Source organism: Simochromis diagramma, unplaced genomic scaffold, assembly GCF_900408965.1.
Source record: "Simochromis diagramma unplaced genomic scaffold, fSimDia1.1 OVJJ01000483.1, whole genome shotgun sequence".
NCBI lineage: Eukaryota > Metazoa > Chordata > Actinopteri > Cichliformes > Cichlidae > Simochromis > Simochromis diagramma.
Window position 1 is genome coordinate 4,565,989 of NW_024386835.1, and position 20,881 is coordinate 4,586,869.

At 40.2% G+C, this 20,881-nt stretch overlaps 1 protein-coding gene across 1 annotated transcript; it reads right to left on the minus strand.

Annotated features, from left to right (window-relative positions):
* Positions 1 to 983: 983 nt before the first annotated feature.
* Positions 984 to 19,983, minus strand: LOC120731902 (sortilin-like). Its single transcript, XM_040029258.1, has 20 exons — positions 19,523 to 19,983; positions 13,156 to 13,218; positions 13,003 to 13,076; positions 12,800 to 12,902; positions 12,285 to 12,446; positions 12,064 to 12,137; positions 11,072 to 11,121; positions 10,535 to 10,662; positions 9,364 to 9,508; positions 9,119 to 9,274; positions 8,912 to 9,024; positions 8,653 to 8,755; positions 8,400 to 8,568; positions 8,114 to 8,298; positions 7,836 to 8,025; positions 6,429 to 6,545; positions 5,024 to 5,132; positions 3,944 to 4,056; positions 3,713 to 3,839; positions 984 to 3,615 (listed from the first exon to the last, which is right to left on the minus strand). The coding sequence occupies exons 1-20, from the start codon at positions 19,853 to 19,855 to the stop codon at positions 3,601 to 3,603; spliced, it is 2,529 nt and encodes an 842-aa protein (XP_039885192.1). The 5' UTR covers positions 19,856 to 19,983; the 3' UTR covers positions 984 to 3,600.
* Between the last annotated feature and the right edge of the window lie 898 nt (positions 19,984 to 20,881).

The window sequence follows — 20,881 nt, forward strand, 5'->3', positions numbered from 1 at the left end:
TCCAGCTCCATGGTGATGGCACATACATTTGTGGTCTTCTGGTAATGAACTATTCATTTGATTCAGGTGTGCTGACCCAGGGTGATAGCTAAAACCTGCAGGACACCGGCCCTTGAGGCCTGGAGCTGGACAATCCTGGACTACAGGAATCATCCCGTGCTACAAGCAGTGACTAACAAGGAGTCAGCACCTGCAAAGCCATTCACTTCATGAGAATTGTCTTGTTGTTGCCTCTCTAGTGCGTCTGTTGTTACTTTCATTTGCACCAACACAGATGAATTGGACACAGAGTGTTTTCTGCTTCCTAACTGCACAGGCTCATAGCTCTGAAGTTAAAAGGACTTTGTGTTATGCTGTGATGACTGAGCAACCCCTTAATTCTTTTTGAGCGCTGTCCTTCTTTCACAGGTAGCAGGCAGCTGGCACTCAACAAAAAGCACAGCTAAGTAAGTGTAGCTTTCATTTACCTACACATTACAAAATCCAGCATTTCTTCTTAATAAACTCCAGTGGAGATATTACCTTTTCTCCTATAGTTTTTATTTTAAATATCTGTCTGCGTGAGTAATGCTACATGTCATATCATGAAACTCAGTTTAGACCACTTTGCATTAAAAACACCACTTTAACTGGTTTGTTTCTATATGGCGTTACCTATTCATAAAATATTAACTTTATGAATGAACCACTTATAAAACAGCACCTTATTTTAAGTGCTTTCAGTAACTTACAAGAACAGTTGATAGAGGTCGTTGATATGTCCCCTTCAATATTACAATATATTTTGTTGTGTACTGAGCAGTAAAGTAAACTGATATAGATAACAGTAAAAACTAATCTCCTCAAAAAGGAAAAAAACTGACTTTATGTTCCTTTTAGGGTGTATTTTGACACAAAAATACTATTAAAATAATTGCTGCTAAAGTACTGTAATTTTTTCTATGTACTTTGTGTTGTGTTGAAGAAAACTCCAGCACTAGAGCACAGATGTAAAAGAGAGTATTATTTCAGTCTATAAATGCAAACATTGTTATAAAAACATCTGCTCGACAGAATATTGAATCCAGAGTTACTCATCCCAGCAAACAGACAGCGGAGAAAACGAGATGGAAAGAATGTCACCCATCTTGGCCCCTGATATTTTACAAAACACACAAGGACTAGAACACACGCAACATCACACATCTGTAGACGTAGTGCAATAATAAATCATTAAATACAGGAGACAGCTGGGCTTGTTCTTACTGACAGTTAAGTAAATCAAGAAGGATCAAGCATTAAAAACCTGCTTTCATATCTGACAAAGTCCGCCTAACGATCCTTGAGTTATGCCTCAGTATTAGGCCAGCTTATTTGCTGGGGTGGTATTGCATCTGCTGGAGAATACAAGCATTAGCCATAAGCCCTACATGTGTGTCAAACGTTATACTTCTTACACCGCAGATAATAAAAATGGCAGCCAGCCAACATACCAGCTAAAACACTTGATATTACACAGACATGCGTACTGGGACACAGGTGTAGTTAATTTTATAAAGCAAGCGCTCTTTATGGTCACCAGGCACCATTAATCTTAATACACTGTTATTGTGAACAAAAAGTGAGGTTATGTTTTGTGTTGCGCTGATATCAGATGATTATAGAAATGTTTGCACTTCTTTTTAAAACCACTATCGTTATTTATTTGCTGATTATGCCTGGCTGAAATGTCAGTGAAAAACAAACAAACAGCAATGTACTGGCGCATCCTGTTAAACAAAAATATCATAGAAGTTCAAGTAAAGGGTTTGGATGAGCATAAGTTTTTATAATGCTGGGCTAACGTTTGAAAAATATCCATTAAAAGTGCTTTGGCAATAATTCAAGTCTTTCATTTTCACCACACTCGCAGGAGAGTGAAAAATAATGACTGTGTTGGGCTGGGTTTCACTAGGCACTAAAAATGAAGGACTAAAATCGTTTACTCTTGTTTACTACAGTTTATATACGTAATAGATTGTTTAAATTGTGTAAGAGGTGCTGTATTGTAATCTAGTGTCTGTGGAGGCCATTTGAGTACAGTGGACTCTTTCTCTTGTTCAAGAAACCAGTTTGGGAAGATTTGAGCTTTGTAACATGATGTTATCGAGCTGGAAGCAGCCATGGGAAGAATGCACTGTGGTGTGGTCTACAAGTGTGCCAAGAAAAATATCCACCACACCATTACACCACCACCATCCCAAACTGATGATAAAAGGCAGGATGGATCCATGGTTTCCTGTTGTTTCTGACCCTATCTGATTGTCACAACAGAAACTGAGACTCATCAGTCCAGGCAACAGCAGATTGTTAATGCCTGGTCTGCAACAATCTGCTGTTGTCTAATACCTGTGATCCTATGCAGATATACCCTCCACTTCCTGTTCTTAGCTGACAGCAGTCTAGTCTTCCGCTGCTGTAGCTCATCTGCTGTGTGGTGGGTGGTACATTCAGAGATGCTCTTCCGCATACCTTGGTTGTAACGAATGGTTATTTGAGTTACTGTTGGAATCCTGTCAGCTCAAAGCTCCTCTGACATCAACAAGAAATCTCCACCCAGAAAACTTACTAACTACATATTTTCTCTTTTTCAGACCATTCTCTGTGAAGGGATGGTTGTGCAGGAAAATCCCAGTAGCACAGCAGCTTCTGATTTTTAATATCCATTATTTGCACACTGAACTAGGAGAACATGTTTTGAAAGCAAGAACTACATTAACTTCGACACATTATCTGGTACCTAACAAAAGATGAAAGGTTCTCCTTAAAAAAAGCCAATTCCAATCACCAATTTGAGTCTTACAATTTCTAGTGCATTAAGCGATTCTGGCCAGTTTTTACCTTCAAAGATCCAGACAGTATGGTTGAAAGAAAAAGACTATTAAAAATAGGTACCACTGTTCACAGGAGTTAGTATCAAATACATAACCCCAATTTCCCAAAACCTGTGACAAAATGAGGAACAAAAAATTATGTTATTGCTTCATTTTAGCGATTAGCGAAACATATAAAGTGGCCACCATGAACACAAGGACTGGATCCTAAAGTTTTAAATGTACAGAGTACAAAAACTACTTAACTGACAGCAGATGAAAACTCTGAGCTAAAATACTGATTATTTTCTGTGTCCTGTTTCTCCCATGTTTCCCAGCTCTTAATAAAACATTCTGTGCACCCACATGTCCAAGCTGTAGCAGCTGCATGGTGCTTGTGCAGTGCAACACGGTCTTTTCTCAGGTCATCATGAAAGGAAACATACAGAGCACAATGGAGCACATTTTCACACTCAAAGGTCTTTACAGAATTTTCTGTGACAGAGAGAACAAAAGCTCTCCGGGGATCCCAGAGGCTTTCTTCTGTCCCCTCCCAAAATCACCAGTGCGCCTATTTGCTGGGAGTCTCAGCCGGTACAAGGAAGCAATATAGGAAGTCGCCCCGCTGCTGCTGAGTCCTCCGGCCTCCAGGGGATAGCGAGAAGTGAGAAGCAGATGTTAATCAGCATGTGGGAGCAACAGGAATGCCCAGGCATCATGAAAGACTGCTTTAGATTTAGTCTGAAGAGCCTTTGAGTGGGAAGAAATCTTATTCTAAAAGGTCCTATGGGGAGACACAAACAGTATAACAGTGTTTATAGATAATCACAGCGTTTTAGGTAAAACTAATAAATATAAGGGGCCCTTTACACAACATCTACCTGATCCGAGTCCTCATTGTACTGTGCTTTTCCTGTCTCCATGTAGTGGGGGTCCACGTCATCCACTCCTTCTATTTTGTTAGCTTCAGCATGTTCCCTCATAACAGAGTAACGGTGCACGAGGAACCTGATGAGGACAAAAGTCCATATTAGGAAGAAACCGAAGAGATATGAGTGCATCATTTATTACTGCGGCTGCAAAGGGTGAAAAAAGAAAAGAAAGTAACCCACCGTCCTCCACAGACATATTTCTTAACCAGCCAAACACCTGCGACAGCGCTTGTCAGGAGGATCGCTATGACGACCATGACTATGAGAGCAGTATTCGTTGAACTGTTTTCAATCTGTTCAAGAGACGGGAAAAGTTTAAATATGCAACGCAGTGCACTAGGTTCCTCGGCCTACAGTTTATATGTTATTTGGGCTTCCGAAGTGTCTTTTAAAAAGTAAACAAAAACAAACTTTTTAGTAAGGAAAAGGTAAAGGATCAAAACAAAAAAGGAAAATACACACATCCGTTTTATAGATTCAAAACATTCACAAAGCATGAAACTCAATTAGATCTGTGTAGAACAATGATGAGCAATAATGCTCCTTAAACTCATTCAAAAAGCAAACACAAATGATTTTGCCCACTGCACCGCCTCATTTTCTGTTACACTGGCTTGATGACATCTTGCTTTGGAAATGACACCAACACTGGAGTCTGAAATCACTGAGTAAGTCATTTTACAATGCCATCATGCTGCACTGTTTGCAAAAAATGATTCTGTGACACCACAAGACTTAACTTTTTTCCCCTGTGCTGTTTTTCCCCTTCTTTCCTTTTCAGTTAGTTAACAAGCCTGCAGTTTAATGCCATTCATTCGATAAGAGTCACCAAAAGAAAGCATGAAAAAGTGACTCTTGTAGGTCAAACTGGCAGAGGAATCACTTTAGAATGCTTACATGTACTAATAAAAGATTAAACAGACTTTTGGGGGAAGTGGTAAAGTTTATGGCTGTTACGTCTCATCAAAAAATGTTCTGCTCTTCATCAGTCTGTATCTCCATTTACCTCTAAACTCTAAATATGTGTGTTTCAATAGTGAAGAGAAACATCGATTTACACTTTCTGTTAACGGATGTTAAAATTTTCACAGTTTTACTACATTTGATCAAAAGCTCGACTCAAGCTGCTACGTGATTAGCCATTTCACACCTCCAGTGCTGACCATGCTGAAGATCAGACCCTTCCTTAACTTTCATTTTGTCCCAATAAGCCTATATACTAACCTGCACAGCCTGTATTTCAGAATAAGCAGAACTCACTAGGGAATAAGGAAGAAGAGCGTTGCTGGTGCACATCCTCCTCAAGTCCGTCTCCTTCCTAACTGGTTGGAAACCTCCCTCGCACTGGCTGCTGGGAATCTTCCGGTAGCTTGAAAAGGAGGGAGAGATATATGTAAGGCGAGACAAAATTCAAAGAAAAGGACATCAGTTACAGCAGAACAACTCAAAATATTATTCCTGACAACAGTGGAGGGAGATTAACAAACAGAAAAAAAGTGGGAAAAAGAATGGCCATTTAGAAAATCCTGTCTTGAAGCATGGACTCCAACAGTTCCTGAAGTGTCTGTTTGTAAATGGACCTGCTTTTGCACAAGAACTTTGTTACAATTCTGGAAGAACGAGGTCTGGATTTTTTTCTTAGTTGTCCTTTCTGACACATTAATAAAAAAACTTCAAGGTGCAAATGACACCTAGTGACGATATCTGAACACAGAAATGAAGAAAATTGCGTTTTCATTCAGTTTTCATGCTGCTTTAAGATATTAGATAGATAGATTGTCCTGTCTAAAAAAACACAACTAATAACTCAGAAAATAATTTAGTTAAATATGTGTTTTCAACAACTCAAATCATCAAATTTTTAGAATATTTTCTGCTTCTCCATCTAAGATTTGCAGGCCCATTGACCCACTTTCATGCCATCTTTCTAGCAGACTGAAATCAGAGACAGTTGGCTATTCTAAAAACTGATGTTTTATGATGTTTTTATTACAACAAGTGTGTTGTACAGCTCTCTCCATGCCCTTTCATCTGATATATCACTTGATATGGTTTCCTGACATTTTTCTCACCAGTTAAGCTTTGACTTTTATTTTAATTTTAAATGTTAAATTATTTAAATTAAATAAGCTCAAGCTCTTATTTCTATCTAGGATCACAAAAAACATGATATCTTGAAAAGTGGATGCTAGACTGCTCACAGACAGACAAACAAGCAGAACCAAGGGGGTATATAATAGAGAGTGTGTGTTTCTGATTAGTAAATACGGTATATAATTATATTCCTCCCCATTGCTAAAATAAAACACAATACTTTTTAACGTTAAATTCATAATCACAGAAATGAAGAAAATGCTATTTTCTTTTAACTTTCATGCTGGATTGAGCAAAGATCACAAGCTGTACCACAAAAACAAAAATATCAGTACATAGCCTAACCCCCCCAAAAATGATCTGATTGCCTTGGACATTGCATTTCACACATGCCAGGTGAGTCCAAGAAGAGTTCAGGGGTGTTGTGGATGTGTAAAAATGGTTTGTGCATCTCAGGCACAGGGATAGTATGTGTAATATGCAAAATGTGTATTATAATTATAATGCATAATGTATCTTGGTTAGTAAGAGGTTTTGTTTTTTTGGGGGGGTTTGGTAAAAATGTCCTCACCCACTGGTCTGCAGCTGTTCAGTGGTCCCATTTAAACAGAACTCCAAAGGACGGTCCTTCAACTCTTCCTGCTCCACACACTCTGAGCTGTTCTCTGGTCGGTAATACCCAAAATCACTGCAACACAAAGCTGTGTCATTTCTACACTAATGCACTGTTGAATGCAAAAAGCTGAAGATTCATTGAACTGTCAAATATGCAAATAAGATAAGATAGATCAAATTTAGACTATATGGACAAAAATATTGGGTCACACTTGTTTATCACTGTATTCCAGTATTTTATTCAGTCCCACTGGTGTAGAAAATCAAACACCTAGCCATGCAGTCTACATTTACACATTTGTGGAAGAGTGATCTCACTGTATTTGAGAGTGGTACTGTAATAGTCAGTTCATAAAATTTCTTCCCTTCTAGACATTCCACGATCACATGTAAGTGATATTATTGCAAAGTGGAAGCAATTAGGAACCACAGTAAGCGACAGGTACAGTTACAGACTGGATGTTGAGGTGTAAAAGTCACCAGTGTTCTACTGACTAAATAACTGCACAGGTCCAAACCTCTTCTGTCATTAACATCAGCACAAAAGCTGTGCACTGGGAGCTTCATGGCAGCTGATCAGCAGCTACATGCAAGCTTTACATCCCCAGGAGCAATCCAAAGCATTGGATGGAGCACGTTGTCACTGGACTCTGGATCAGTAGAAACATGTTCAGTGAAGATAAATCTAAATGCTTCAGCTTACCAAGATATTTTTGAATATTCTCTCCTTACAGCTTTGTGGGAACAGTTATGGAAAACCCCCTTCTTTCCAGGATGACTGCGCGCCTGTGCACAAAGCAAGGTCCATAAAGACATGGCTGGATGAGTTTGGTGTGGAAGAATTTGACTGGTCCAGACAGAGCCCTGACCTCAAACCCATTGAACACTACCTTTGGGTTGAACTAGAAAAGAGATTAAAAGCCAGGTCCTCTTTACCAACATCTGAGCTTATAAATGCCATTCTGGATGAATGGGCAAAAATTCCCACACACATTCCAAAAATGCTGTAGAAAGCCTTCCCAGAAGAGTGGAAGCTGTTATAGCTATAGTCCAACTTCATATTAATGCCTTTGGAATTAGAAATGGATGTCATAAAGGTTCCTGTGGGTTTGATGTGTACGTGTTCCAATACTTCTGTCCACATAGTGTATTTTGAACTAGTAGAGAGACGGAATAGCAGAATAAATAATATGTTGAAAGAAAAAGTCATGCATAAAGAGCATTTCTACAAATATAATGTATACCCCACAATCTTCTTATGTAAAAATCAAAATCCAGTTTCAAGAATACCATAATAAAGTCACAAGTTCATCTATTACACCAATCACTTGCACAAAAGGAGATGAAGTGAACAAGGAGATACCAGTGATAATCATCCAGTCTACATGGACAGGGGGACAGCCTCTTGGTGACTGCATAGTCCCTCCCGTTCCAGCAAACAGAGCCTTTCCTCAGGCGTAAGAAGGTCTCTTTATAGCCCAGCAAACAGCCATCATTAGAACCAGTGGTGTCTGAAGAGTGAGCCAGCCACTGCACGTAGTCTCCTTCTGTGCCTGCAAAAGCAAACACGCACATTATCATAGTGAAAACACACTTGCTGTAATGCTGCACAAACATCGCCATCCTCTGTGCCTTACTCACAGTCTCTGATGAGGAGCTTCCTGAAGTCTATAGTGATCACCACCCATTTACTGAAGTCCTTCCTGTAGCCCCACAGGCTGACGTTCATGGAGCGAGAGCCAGGCTCACTGTCCATGCCACTGAAGTGAAGTGGGTCATTGGTGAAGTTATATGTATGCCAGCACTGTCCTTCATCTGTGGAAAACCTGACGGGTGGTTAAAAAAAACATTAGCTGCAAAAGTGACACACACAAACACTTACATATATGTCACAAAATGCTAGACAGTGTTTAACAGTTGTTCACACTTTATCTGGCTGACAGGTAAGTTAGTGTGCTCCACAGCCACCAGCAGGCCTCCTGAGTCCAGTATAGCGTAATGATGGGGTCCCTTGAGGGCCAACATCCATGAGTAGCCCCCATCATCAGACACATACACATCAGGGAAAAGAACTGACTCTGCATCTTCAACACTGCCTGGAGAAAAGGGAGGGAGACTATCAAGAAACATTCAGTAAAACTGATTGCACTGAAAGAATTTGGTGGCTTGGTGTGTCTTACCGTGGGCCAGAATGAGGCCCACTGCACTGGGCTGTGAGAGAGGAAGCATGGGGACGTTCATCTTCATGGTGGTGCTGTAGGAGGCGTGGATGTGTAGCCTGCACTGTAAAGACACAGTGATGAAAACAATGTTTACACACTGGCTCGTACTGAGAAATTAAATCCGTTTGAAAGAGTTCATTTTGGGGCGTTACAAGAGGTCACATGCGACCACATCCTAATACAAATATACTCCAATACTTGTGTCTGTGTGTCTCACTCTGTTAGGTCTGTTGGTAGAGGTGTCAGTGTTACAGTGGCTGTTCTCTGGTCTGCGCAGCCTCTGCCACTTTGCTCCTTGGTTATAGGTGGTTACAGTCTCCACTGTGCCATCTGCAAAACAAACATGACGGATTCAAAATTCACTTAAATTCCTAGCAGAAGATAATTTTCACATTTTCTACATTTAACTAGTGTGTTAACGGACCGTCTGCGAGCACACTGGTCATGTAGACGCCCCTGAGTGAATGGATGACAGTGAAGTCAGTGTCACTTCCTGTGGTTGTGTAGAGGTGGCGCTCCAGAGACTTGGAGAACACAGTTCCTCTGTCATCTGACACATAGATGGTTCCAACACCAGAGTCTGCCCCGCACAGAACACACGTCTGGATTATACACTTGGATATGTTAACTGATAGCAGAAGAGAAATCATCATCAGCACCAGTTCTTACCACCGGGGTCATCCACGTGCATGAAGATCACGTCCTGATTGGCTGCCAGGATGGAATAAAACTGCTCGTGGGTGACTGTAGGAAGCTGAGCCATGTTCCACGTCTCGCCGCCATCTACTGAGACGTGGATCATACGCTCTGTACTCTGTCACAAACCCATTCACAGACACAATTACTGCACAGAAGGTGTATTTATGCTACTTTTAGTGGGAATCATTACACCAAAATCCAGGCACCTGTATGACACTGTTGGTTATACAGTATATGCTCATCGCCTACACCCCGTATTATTAAAGACACCCAGTCTGTCTCTTTTATTTGCCTTTACACCAGACATTAAAACATTAAATTCTACATGAAATATGTGAGTTCAAGGAGTGTGAGTAAATTCCTCTGCATGCATGGCTTATACTGTATTCCTAGTCAAGCAAAGCATCGCTGGTAATACGTTTATAAAACTGTGCTTTTATCTTGAAAGCTAAGCCAAGAGGAAGATGTAGATGGCCTTTCAACTTTGTGTGAGCAGATCATCATCTTATGAATGTGGGCCAGGCCAACTCCAGATACAGTCACACTAAACAAACTGCATTCCAGTCACAATCCAAGCATTTACACTACAAGCATGCGATTTTGAGTAGAGACAAGCTATAAATAATATTTATAAGACAACTAATAATAATATATAGCAAGTAAAATCAAATATTTTAATATCCATGCAGGAAAAAGATAGTTTTAAAAGACAATAAAGTCATAATGTAAAGTGCATTATAAATAAAGATGCTATGCTATGCTATAAAATTAAAGAGCAGATGACTCTTTGCCAGACAGATGTATTGTATAACAAATAGTTATTGCATGAGGTATGAAAGATTTCCTGTATCTGTGTTTAGTTACCCAGATAGGATATCCAGATACAGACTGAACATTAATGCCAGATGTCACAAACTATTTGAACGCTTTAAGTGAGAAGATGTATTTTTGTTTTGCAAACTGAGTAAAGAAAGCATAGAAAGAAGAAGAAGAAGAAGAAAATGGGTGTACAAATAAACAACTACACCCAATGCCACTAAATACACAGACTGCAAAAATGCAATGTCTGTTCACAAAACAAACACACTCTGCTCTTAAAGAATAAAGGTACAAAGGCGCGCGCACACACACACAGACGTACCGTGCCAGTCATGATGGAGGCGAAAACAAATCTTCCTCCAAGTACAAATGAGTAAACTCTCATTGCAATGGTGTGGAAACTTTTACCGTAGTCGAATGTCTTTCGTAGATGTAACATGCCTTTGTCATCTGACAGAAAAAAAAAGGTGAAGTTAGTGGAAGTATCATTGAACGTGTTAATATAGCGCTTTACCCACATAAAGTGGGGATACATATCTCTGCTGCTTTAATAAGTCTGTTAAAGGAATGGATTGAGTTGCACATAGATGGAATTTCTTGATTGGAAATAAATCATGAAATAAATACTGAAATACGAGAAACTTTTAATACTGTGTGGATCTATTCGTGTGTAAGAATCCATTTGGTTTAGACTGCCAAGTTGAAAGTAACTCATGACTGTCAACAACAAGGCACAACTTTTAAGGAACGATAAACCTGGGTCCGCGTTCGGATACGACACATTCAGGTGGTGTGGATTCATAAAAGGAGTGCATGTCTGAAAGGGCTTCTGTGGAGGGATGGTGTTATCTTCACTTACTGCATGATCCGTTGTTGTTTGTGGTAAAGTAGATGCTATTCTTTGGACCCCTGTGTGTGAGAAAAACAAACCATAATCGGGTAGAATCAGACGGCGGAGGGAAAGATCTAATTGCGCTAACATTGTTTAACATCTGTAAATCAAATGTAGATCCACTTTTGGAATTTATATAAATTGCAGATTATGGTTATGGTTTTAAAGTGCTGGTGTGAGCAAGGCAGACATCAACCCTGGTTACCTTGGTTACCCCCCCTACACAGACACACAGACACCCCCCACAAGTTCTGTCGGGTTTTGTTCGCTGCCAAACAAGATGAAGGTTTTCACACTGCATAGATTCTGGTTCAAGGACTGCGGGCTGAATAAGAATGCCACTGCTGACTCATGATTCAGTCTGACAGCAACCTCAGCTCCCTGGCTCTGCAGTCAATTTGGGTTGAGGCCTAAATGACAGCTGTGGTCGCACAGAGCTATCACAATGTTCCCACAATGCAGCGCTAACAACCGCAGGCTGACACCGCAACCTCATGTGAACTCTGGTGTTCAAATAAAACCAGAGTCAGGATGGGGGATACAGACTGTGGTGAGGAAAGCAGCTGGAAAAACAACAATGGACAAAGAACACACACACTCCTATTTTTACCAAAAGCAAAGACGTACATGTTGACTGTTTGTAAACCCACACGGACAAATGTGCCTGTCAGTGATGGAAACTTGTGTTTCATGAGAAACATTTATTTTATGTGTAAGCACCAGTGGCCTTTAACCTGGGCCCGAAATTCACTCTTGGCTCAGAAACAGAGAGCAGGAATCCTGTCTAAAGGAAGCGCGCACTGCTTTATGTTTATATGTCACTTTCATTAAAGTTGAGGGAAAGTCTCTAAGAAAAAAAAAAGGCCAAAGGTAAGGTTCACACCCCTCACCTGTCCTGATTGTCTCCCCTGTCCTTAATTATACTTTAACATCAATCTGATGGGGAGGTCAGTTCTTACCATCTGACCAAACACACACTGTCGTGGATCTTCCTCCAGGTGGCACCAAAGTCCTCAGACAACCACAGGTCCATCTTAAAAGAAAAAAGCTTTGTCAGTAAAAAGGGAGTACATGTTTATTTTTAGTATTTACCCATTCCTAATTGAGAAATTAGGAAATGGTTCACTTCAGGAGAAGAGAGGTTTTCTTTTATTGAAACTCTAAATCCCTGACTATATACCATGATACTGAGTGTCAGAAGTTTGTTGCCGTCCCCGGGGTTGTACAGGATCTGAATGAGGGGCTCAAATGGCAGGTCGGTGGAAACAAAGGTCAGTCCAAAGTCCTGCGAGCGAAACAGCCGAAAACCCCCGACGTCGGACACATCACCGCTCAGGATCACCTGAAGCCAAACAAAAGAGCCAGAGTTAAATCAATCGGTCACGTAGCTGATGAGAGAGAAAACACATTTAAATCAAACCAAAACACTGAACATTATTCAGGTGGGGATTCGTTGCTTTTCTTAGTTTTATGTCAGTGGATTATCAGATCAAATAAACATTTTGGAGATGCCACCTGTGAATCAGAGGATTACAACTGACATTTATTTACTGTTTTCTTTAGATGTAAACAACAGAAGAACTGAGGAAATTGTGCTGTTTTACTGAAAACACAAGTAGATGAGAAATGATCCACAACTGCAAAAACCTTTGAGGATATTTCATCGTATTGCACTGCATGTACTGAATCACTCACCTTCCCTGAGTGGTCTGGACTGATAGCGATGCCGAACTCTGTCTGGATGAAGGTGTGGTTAATCAGATGAGTCACGTCTTTGAACGTCTTCCCATAGTCTTCACTGACACACAGACAAGGTTGCATTTAGACCCTCAGACCACTGTAATTAGTAAAAGTTTAATAAAGCCACTAAACCAAACCAGCAGCGAGGCACTTCTCACCTCCTGTAGAGGTTAGACTGGCCGAAGCGGATCATGAACAAAGGCACCTGAAAGGTTGTCAACACCAGCAGCACCTGGGGTGAGAGATGAATGGAGTTACACAGAAATCAAGCATCATCTTGGAGTTATATATTGTCATACACATGAACTCACCCCTGATCCATCGCCCACCCAGGCTAAAGACAGTGAACCCAATGTCTGCACCTTGAACGTGAACTGAAAGGGAGGGAAAAAAAGAAGACATTTTAGTGAAAATACAGAAAACACTGCTGTTTACTAAAAACTAGACACATGAACGGAGAGGACAGCTTGAATTTTCCATACTGTCCAAAGCAGCTCGGTCATTTGGATGCACTCTGCCTGTGTGACCTACATTCCTGTGTAAATCACAAAGACGAAGCCAGAGAACAACACACTTTGCTAATGTCTCGAACGCAGCAAGAACACTCTCTCAAACACATGACAGACATTAAGGCTGAATGTAGCCAATTTTTCCGGTGTTTACCTTAACAGACACTTACTAATACATTCCTCAAGCCCCGAAAGACTCAAAGTTCAAAATAAAAGGAACAGGTGTGACATAATATTAGAGGCACGGAGGGAGCAGAACTACTATTTCCCAACTCTGACAGAAAAACAACATTCCTCTTCATTCATCCCGACTGAAGCTCAAGTGTTTGGTCTCTAGCCACAGCCCACAATGTTTGGAGTCTGAGGGAGCAGGTTACTCCCCTCCTCTCTTTAGCTGGAGGGACAAAGATGTTTTCAAGGTGAGTACAGCCCAAAAGCGTCTGTGTCCATAAAGCCACAGAAGATGGTCACGTCTGCCGTATGCCTCCTGCATCCATCTGTTCCTATTTTGATCGTATAACTATTTTACAACTTCAACCCCGTTTGCAATCCTCTTTTCATCCTATTGGTCAGTTTTTTTAAAAAGTCATATGTGCTGTCCTCCCCAAAACTCACTCTCTAGCTTGAACATACAGGTTAAATGTCAAGACTTTAACGATTTTTACAAGATATAAGAAAGCAAAACTATTAGCATATGCTCCACTAGACATGTTTTAATGAGACTACACAGCTACAAGTATTAGCATTCTAAGTTCAATTCAATTCAATTCCATTTTATTTATATAGCGCCAAATCACAACAAAAGTCGCCTCAAGGCGCTTCATAGATACAGAGAAAAACCCAACAATCATATGACCCCCTATGAGCAAGCACTTTGGCGACAGTGGGAAGGAAAAACTCCCTTTTAACAGGAAGAAACCTCCGGCAGAACCAGGCTCAGGGAGGGGCGGCCATCTGCTGCGACCGGTTGGGGTGAGAGAAGGAAGACAGGATAAAGACATGCTGTGGAAGAGAGACAGAAGTTAATAACAGATATGATTCAATGCAGAGAGGTCTATTAACACATAGTGAGTGAGAAAGGTGACTGGAAAGGAAAAACTCAATGCATCATGGGAATCCCCCGGCAGCCTACGTCTATTGCAGCATAACTAAGGGAGGATTCAGGGTCACCTGGTCCAGCCCTAACTATATGCTTTAGCAAAAAGGAAAGTTTTAAGCCTAATCTTAAAAGTAGAGATAGTGTCTGTCTGTCTAAGTATATCTTTAGTTTTTTTAATCACCTTAACACAATTTATGATACTATTAGATAATGTGAATAAGGATTAAATAAGCAGATATGAATATAAATATGTACATATAGAGTACACACACATACTTAAATTTTCCCAGACAACCAAGGCAAACTTTTCAGAGGACTCTATGAAAAGTACTCCTCCCACTTCCCAGTCTTCGTTATAGTGTTGCTTCAGTTTATTGAGGTTTGAACTGATGCACAGCTCTCTTAAGGACTTTGACTGGACCATTGCAACACCTTGATTCTTTTCTTTTTCAGCCATTTGGTTGTACATTCGCCCCTGTGCCTTGGATAATTGTCCTGTTGCATGACCCAGTTTCGGCCAAGCTGTTGGACAGATGGCCTCACGTTTCACTCTAGAATACTCTGGTATAAAGAGTAGTTCATGGATCATAACATGGAGAGTCTAAATTTACTTGGAAGTCCACTCCTGTGAAGACTGTGGGGTTGCTTTAATACACCCTTGCATGCTCCAAACCAATAAGCTGCAAAAACTTGTGTTTTTATCGAAGTGTTCACACTTGCTGATGATCATCTAATCAAGGGCATTGGATTAGCAGCAGCTGGCTACTGCTACTTACCCTCTTAATTCCTGTGGAAGCAGTAAGGTTGGACTTATCACTGCACGTACAATGTACAATGTACAACCAAATGGCTGAAAAAGAAAAGAATCAAGGTGTTGCAATGGTCCAGTCAAAGTCCTTAAGAGAGCTGTGCATCAGTGCATGTAAAAACTACTGAAGAGGCTACAGGAGCTTATAGCAAAGTAATGCTTTGAGATAAATGCTTGTGTGAACATGCTAAAAATGCCAGCAATGCCACTAATAACAAGCAGAGTTTTCAAACCATGCAAATACAAGTAGAGCTGAGGCTGATGGGAATGTCATTAGCTGTGCTGGTATCTTGCTCAAAATCAACATAATCGTAGAAACTGAAATGCGGGATGACTACCAATGCTAAAATCAACAAAGTTAATATAATTCATCCTGAGGACATAAATGACTGTACAAGTACAATCACAGCAGAGCATGAGAATACAAGGTAAGCAGAGTAGTCATATCATAAAATGTAAAATATTATGATAATTTCAAACTAAACAATATGAAATTTAAGTCATGTCTTGTCCTAATACTAAGTCTTTGCAAATGTTTCTGCCAGTTGCTATCACACCTGTGTTAAATTTAAACCAGTGGGACACTTTCCACATCGGTTTCTCTGAAACTCTATATGGACTAAAGCTGACTTGCCCAGCTGCAGGACACACACCTAAACGATCAAACATTGCATTTATATCATAGGTTGTCTTTTTTTGTTTTTTACCTAGTATTTAACCAGGAAGTGAAAACTCCTCAGATTTATAATCTTCTCTATAAGATTATCACGGGCCAAGATAGACATCTAAATGTAGGAATGTAAATTAACATCATGTATGTAAAAATGAAGATATGCCTGAACCAGTTGGACATGGCCTCACATACCAGACATGACCTCATGCTGTGTCTCATGTTGGATTTAAGGGTCCAGAGCTGCTCTGTAAAGGCTTCTCTAACCTCCCGAATCTGGCATTTAGTTCAGTCATAAACAACAAAACTTCTGGAGTGTGCATCACAAATAGACACATACAAACATCTATACAAGCAGACTCAATAACACACAGTCTGTGGGTGGGAGCACAGTAAAGTCCTCTCACAGAAAAGGCAACACAATGAGCTCCTTATTCTCTCTGCTTCAGCAATGTTTACACGCATAAAACTTCAGAAGGAGGTCAAATGCTGAGGCTCTGATCTCACACATGAAGCAGCAATGCAAGCCTCTGTTGGTTGACTACGATTTGAGTTCTAAGCTGTTTGCTAGATTCTTATTCTCCAGGAATACCAGAAAAGAAGAAAAAATTAATGCTAATTAATTTTAACTAATACATTTACAAAGTGATTAAAAAAAATCATGATTATTGCCCATTTTAAGTCTATGAGCGAAATTTTAATCTCTCAAAAAATTAGCTGCTTGGGCAGCACAGCAAAATCTTTTTGTTTGGTCTTTTTCATGTTTTTCTTTCCAGGCTAGCAGCATGGCTCATCAGATGGCAATGCCAATCTGTCATCTGTTGGCTCCAACACTAAATGTTAGCATGCTAAAAAAAAATGGAAGACCTATCATATCATATTTGATACTTGAGTTTTTGAGACTTCTGCATCACCAGTCTTTGTTTTCCTCACCAAAAAACCTAAACTGCAGAATTAAAACAAAATAAAAATAAAATAAAAAATGCTGGATGTGGCAAATAAAATGCAAACTGAAGTTCATATAGTCAAATTAATGTTTTTTTTTTTTCTGTCAAAAGCTTCAAAGAGTCTTTTGTTTTTTCAAAAGAAATTACAATTTTCTGGCAATTATTTCATCATTTGGGCTTTAAATGTATACGGCAGCCTGATCTATGAAATAGATAGCAGTGGACTAGACTGTTAGATCTTCTGATAATTTATGTATCCATAATAAACTGAATAATGAAAAACTAATCAACTGCCCAAATCCAGCTAAACCTTCACATTTTTGCTGGTAGAAACAAAGGAAGTAAAAACTATAAGATACTGACATATCTGTCTTTAAATAAGGGCTTACCGTATATAGTATATACATAAAGTAGCATCAATTTCATTGTTACATTAACAACGTAGTTCACTGAATAACGGATTAATGGGAAGACACAGCTGGACTCTGCCACATGTGCTGCAGGCTGTGCAGAGAGGATGGTAAACACGGGAATCAAGCATCTTTGCCTGCACCACCCTCTGTAAGGAAAGTTTTCATATGTAATGCTACATATCTGCTATGTTAAATACATATTCAGCATGTCTGATTGATGCTATTAGATGCAGCAGGCTAATTGAACTGAAGTAGTGCAAGTTGATCATGGGTTCTACCAGTGCCTCCTTCATTTATACTTTGTCGTTCTTGTATGCTCCCTGTGTATCAACAAGGCCAGATTTCTTTCTGACACACACCATGTGGTACACCAGCTCTGCTGCTTTCCTTGGTGCTCCAGCAGCTGGCTGCACCCCAGCTACCCTGAGGACAGAGCACTTTTTTCCTGTTTGTTTTGTTCTTTTTGGCCTGAGGGAACGGGAGACAGGACAGAGTCTGAAGAAGGGGGGGAAAAAAGAAAAGAAAAACAAAACAAGCTAGTTTGTTAACCTGAGTCAGCTAAATGAACCTCGCACAGACGGGGAAAATACGTTAAGGCTTGGGCTGGCTGACAGAACACATCCTGTGTAGTCTACCAGGTCTACAAAAACCACAAAAAGGAGCACAGAGAGAAGGAGGTCAGCTGTGTCTGATCTGATAATTTACACAGCCATCTGGAAAATAAGGAGCGCATAATACGGATCTAAATCCTTTTCCCCCTCCTGATCTAGCATGCAGGTCTGATAACTCAGACATCAGCCCACAGTGGAGATCAGATGAAGTTTAGCAGAAGAACGTGGGGAATGTTTGTCAGGGAGAAAGGCCCGGAGGAGAAGGGAGGAGTCTGCTCTCTGAAAACACACTGAATTATTTTCACGGTCGATAGAAGACCAGGTGTTTCATTCAGTGAAATGATGTAACACCACCTATTACCTTCACACACACCAAAGTGGTGTATCCATGATTTCAGAGGACAATACACTGGTTTACAATCTACCCCTAACTTTAAAACATGTGGCTGACATTATGGATGTGTTTTTGTCCCCATAAGGAAGATAAGTCCCCGCAATGTATAAAGAGATTCAAGACCCCACAGCATTAGTAATACATGCACAACTAAGACACACACACACACAACATGAAAATGATCCTGTGGAGCTTTGTTGTAACTTCTTATGAGTTTGTTGTTATTGTGCTTCTGGTTGGATGCTCAGTTGTTGTTTGTCTGAGAATAAAAAAAAAGAAAAAACCTGTACTTCATGCCTACCACCATTCCACTATCTCATGGCGATCCCAAAGAGGTAGTAAAGGTATGTTATCAGCCGGCTCTTCCAAGATCCCTCCAGACACGAGGAACACAGTCAAATGCGTATGACTGTGTGCTGTTACATTCTCCATTCACCCAGCACCATTAGTCCATCAGAGCATGAAGACACAGAGTCAGCAAGCACCACACATGTGGAGCGCTGACCTACATTAATCCAGATCAATTAAAAAAGGTTGCAACAGAAAGAACTAGAAAAATAGGAGAACTGGCTGAAACTGGCAGATTACTTAACTAAACCACTTTCACCTTCTCCACGTTTTCTTTGTTTGTTTATTGACTAGTTACAAATAAATATTATACAAAATATCAAATATTTTGATATTCAGTAAGTCTTTGAAATCTTTTTAAGGACTGATTGTCCCGTGTGCCAGTAAAAAGTACATCTTAAAGTTTTATACAGGTGCTCAAAGCAAACAAACTGGAGATCCCTGTAAAAACATTTATAAATCAAATAATAATTGATTAAACAATATCAGATTTACTAATAACAGAAAATTTTAATAGTCCTCTATTTTTATTTGTTTTTCTATTAAATAAATCTTTGACATAATCGTATTAGTCTTTTTTTTCTTTTTATCCCAAACTGTCCTGAACTCACATACTCAACATTAATTAATGAGCATTTAAGTTAGTTAAACGTATTGAGTTAATTTTATTTGATTGAATGACTATCAAAATTTCTTTCCATCGGTTGATCGACTAATCTTCAAACCCCTTCAGTAATTAGAGGCAGTTTAATATGCAGGATTCACATCTTTCCTTGTGTGCATCCGTTAGGAAAATGTTTGGAAATGTTACGAGCAACTCCATCATGTGAGGAATAAGCTCACGTGTAATTCTGTCACTGTGGGTGTGAAGTCACTTACAGTGCTGGTGTCGTTCAGCAGGGCTGACTCTACTCCGGGCAAAGCTGTACATGTCTGTTCATTCAGTCCTGCGCTGCGCTTCGGCAGCTCCTTCCTCTCTGGAATAAGTCGCTCCTCATCACCACCCAACTCCCCCTGCAGCCTCCTCCAATGTGAAAACTTTCCCCCTTCGTACTGATGTTTGCCCAGCGCAGACGAAAACAGCCCGAGCGCCAAAATGCAAGATGCGGAGATCATTATGAAACCAGCGGTGTCCAACTCGAGACTCCTGCGAGAAACTTCACTGTCCCACCACCAGTTGGCCGCACATGCCCCCCTCATCACCCAAAGCATCTTCCACAGCGGCCCATCCACCGCGGCACCGGATTGGTCGGGACCAGAATAACCTGTGATATAATTGGACGGCGTCGATCTTTCTCGACTGAATGTCACATCTTTTCTGGGGTTGAACTGCCCTCTGGTGGAAGGACCGCGCAAAACTTACTAGCGCTTTTGAGTGTTGTTGAATTATTTTCTCTGAATTTGTTTGGGATTCCAAGAAGCAAATAGAAAAGTAGAACAAATAATCTACAGCACGGCTTCCTTCTCTCTCCCTCTCTTTTTTTTTTTTGCACAGCAGCGGTAGTTTCACTTTTTATTGTGAAACAGCTAGTCAAGGTTCTTACATACAGATCCCTGAAAATAAAACGTATGTTTTTTAATACAAAAAATATACTTTAAATTTGTTTTGTTTCTTTTTTGTATTAGTTGACAAAAAAAAATGCATCAACAGTTGAGGAATTACAGCCATTTTATACTTAGACCCTGTTTCTGAGGTTTAAAATTAATTAGCCAAACTAAGATAATTACAATATACAAGGATTGTTTTCAATGTTTTGAATGAAATCTTTTGCAGTCAGTGACTGTGTAAAGCACAGGTGTCGAACTCCAGGCCTCAAGGGCTAGTGTCCGGCAGGTTTTAGATGTGTCCTTGAACCAACACAGCTGATTTAAATGTCTAAATGACCTCCTCAACATGTCTTGAAGTTCTTCACAGGCCTGGTAATGAACTAATCATTTGATTCAGGTGTGTTGACCCAGGGTGAGATCTAAAACCTGCAGGACACCGGCCCTCAAGGCCTGGAGTTCGACACCCGTGGTGTAAAGTCTTGAAACCATGGACATCATGTATCTTCCTGGTCGAGATGCTCTGCAGGCTTTTACATCAGCCACCTTTCTTTCGCATTATTCTTCGATTCAGTTGTGAAGCACCGTCCAGTTTTTCAACATTTGGTGGAGTATAAGCAGAGTGTATAGGCCTGTATACTTGAGAATTCATCCTGCTGCTTCCATCAGCAGCCACACATACCCAAGCCATAA

Coding starts and splice junctions, on each gene's coding strand:
- LOC120731902 (XM_040029258.1), bottom strand. CDS start 19,855: ATGCTTTGGGTGATGAGGGGGGCATGTGCGGCCAACTGGTGGTGGGAC. Junction 13,219..19,522: donor TGCTGAACGACACCAGCACT/GTAAGTGACTTC, acceptor CCTCCCTTTCAG/TTCACGTTCAAGGTGCAGAC. Junction 10,663..11,071: donor AAACAACAACGGATCATGCA/GTAAGTGAAGAT, acceptor TTTTTCTGTCAG/ATGACAAAGGCATGTTACAT.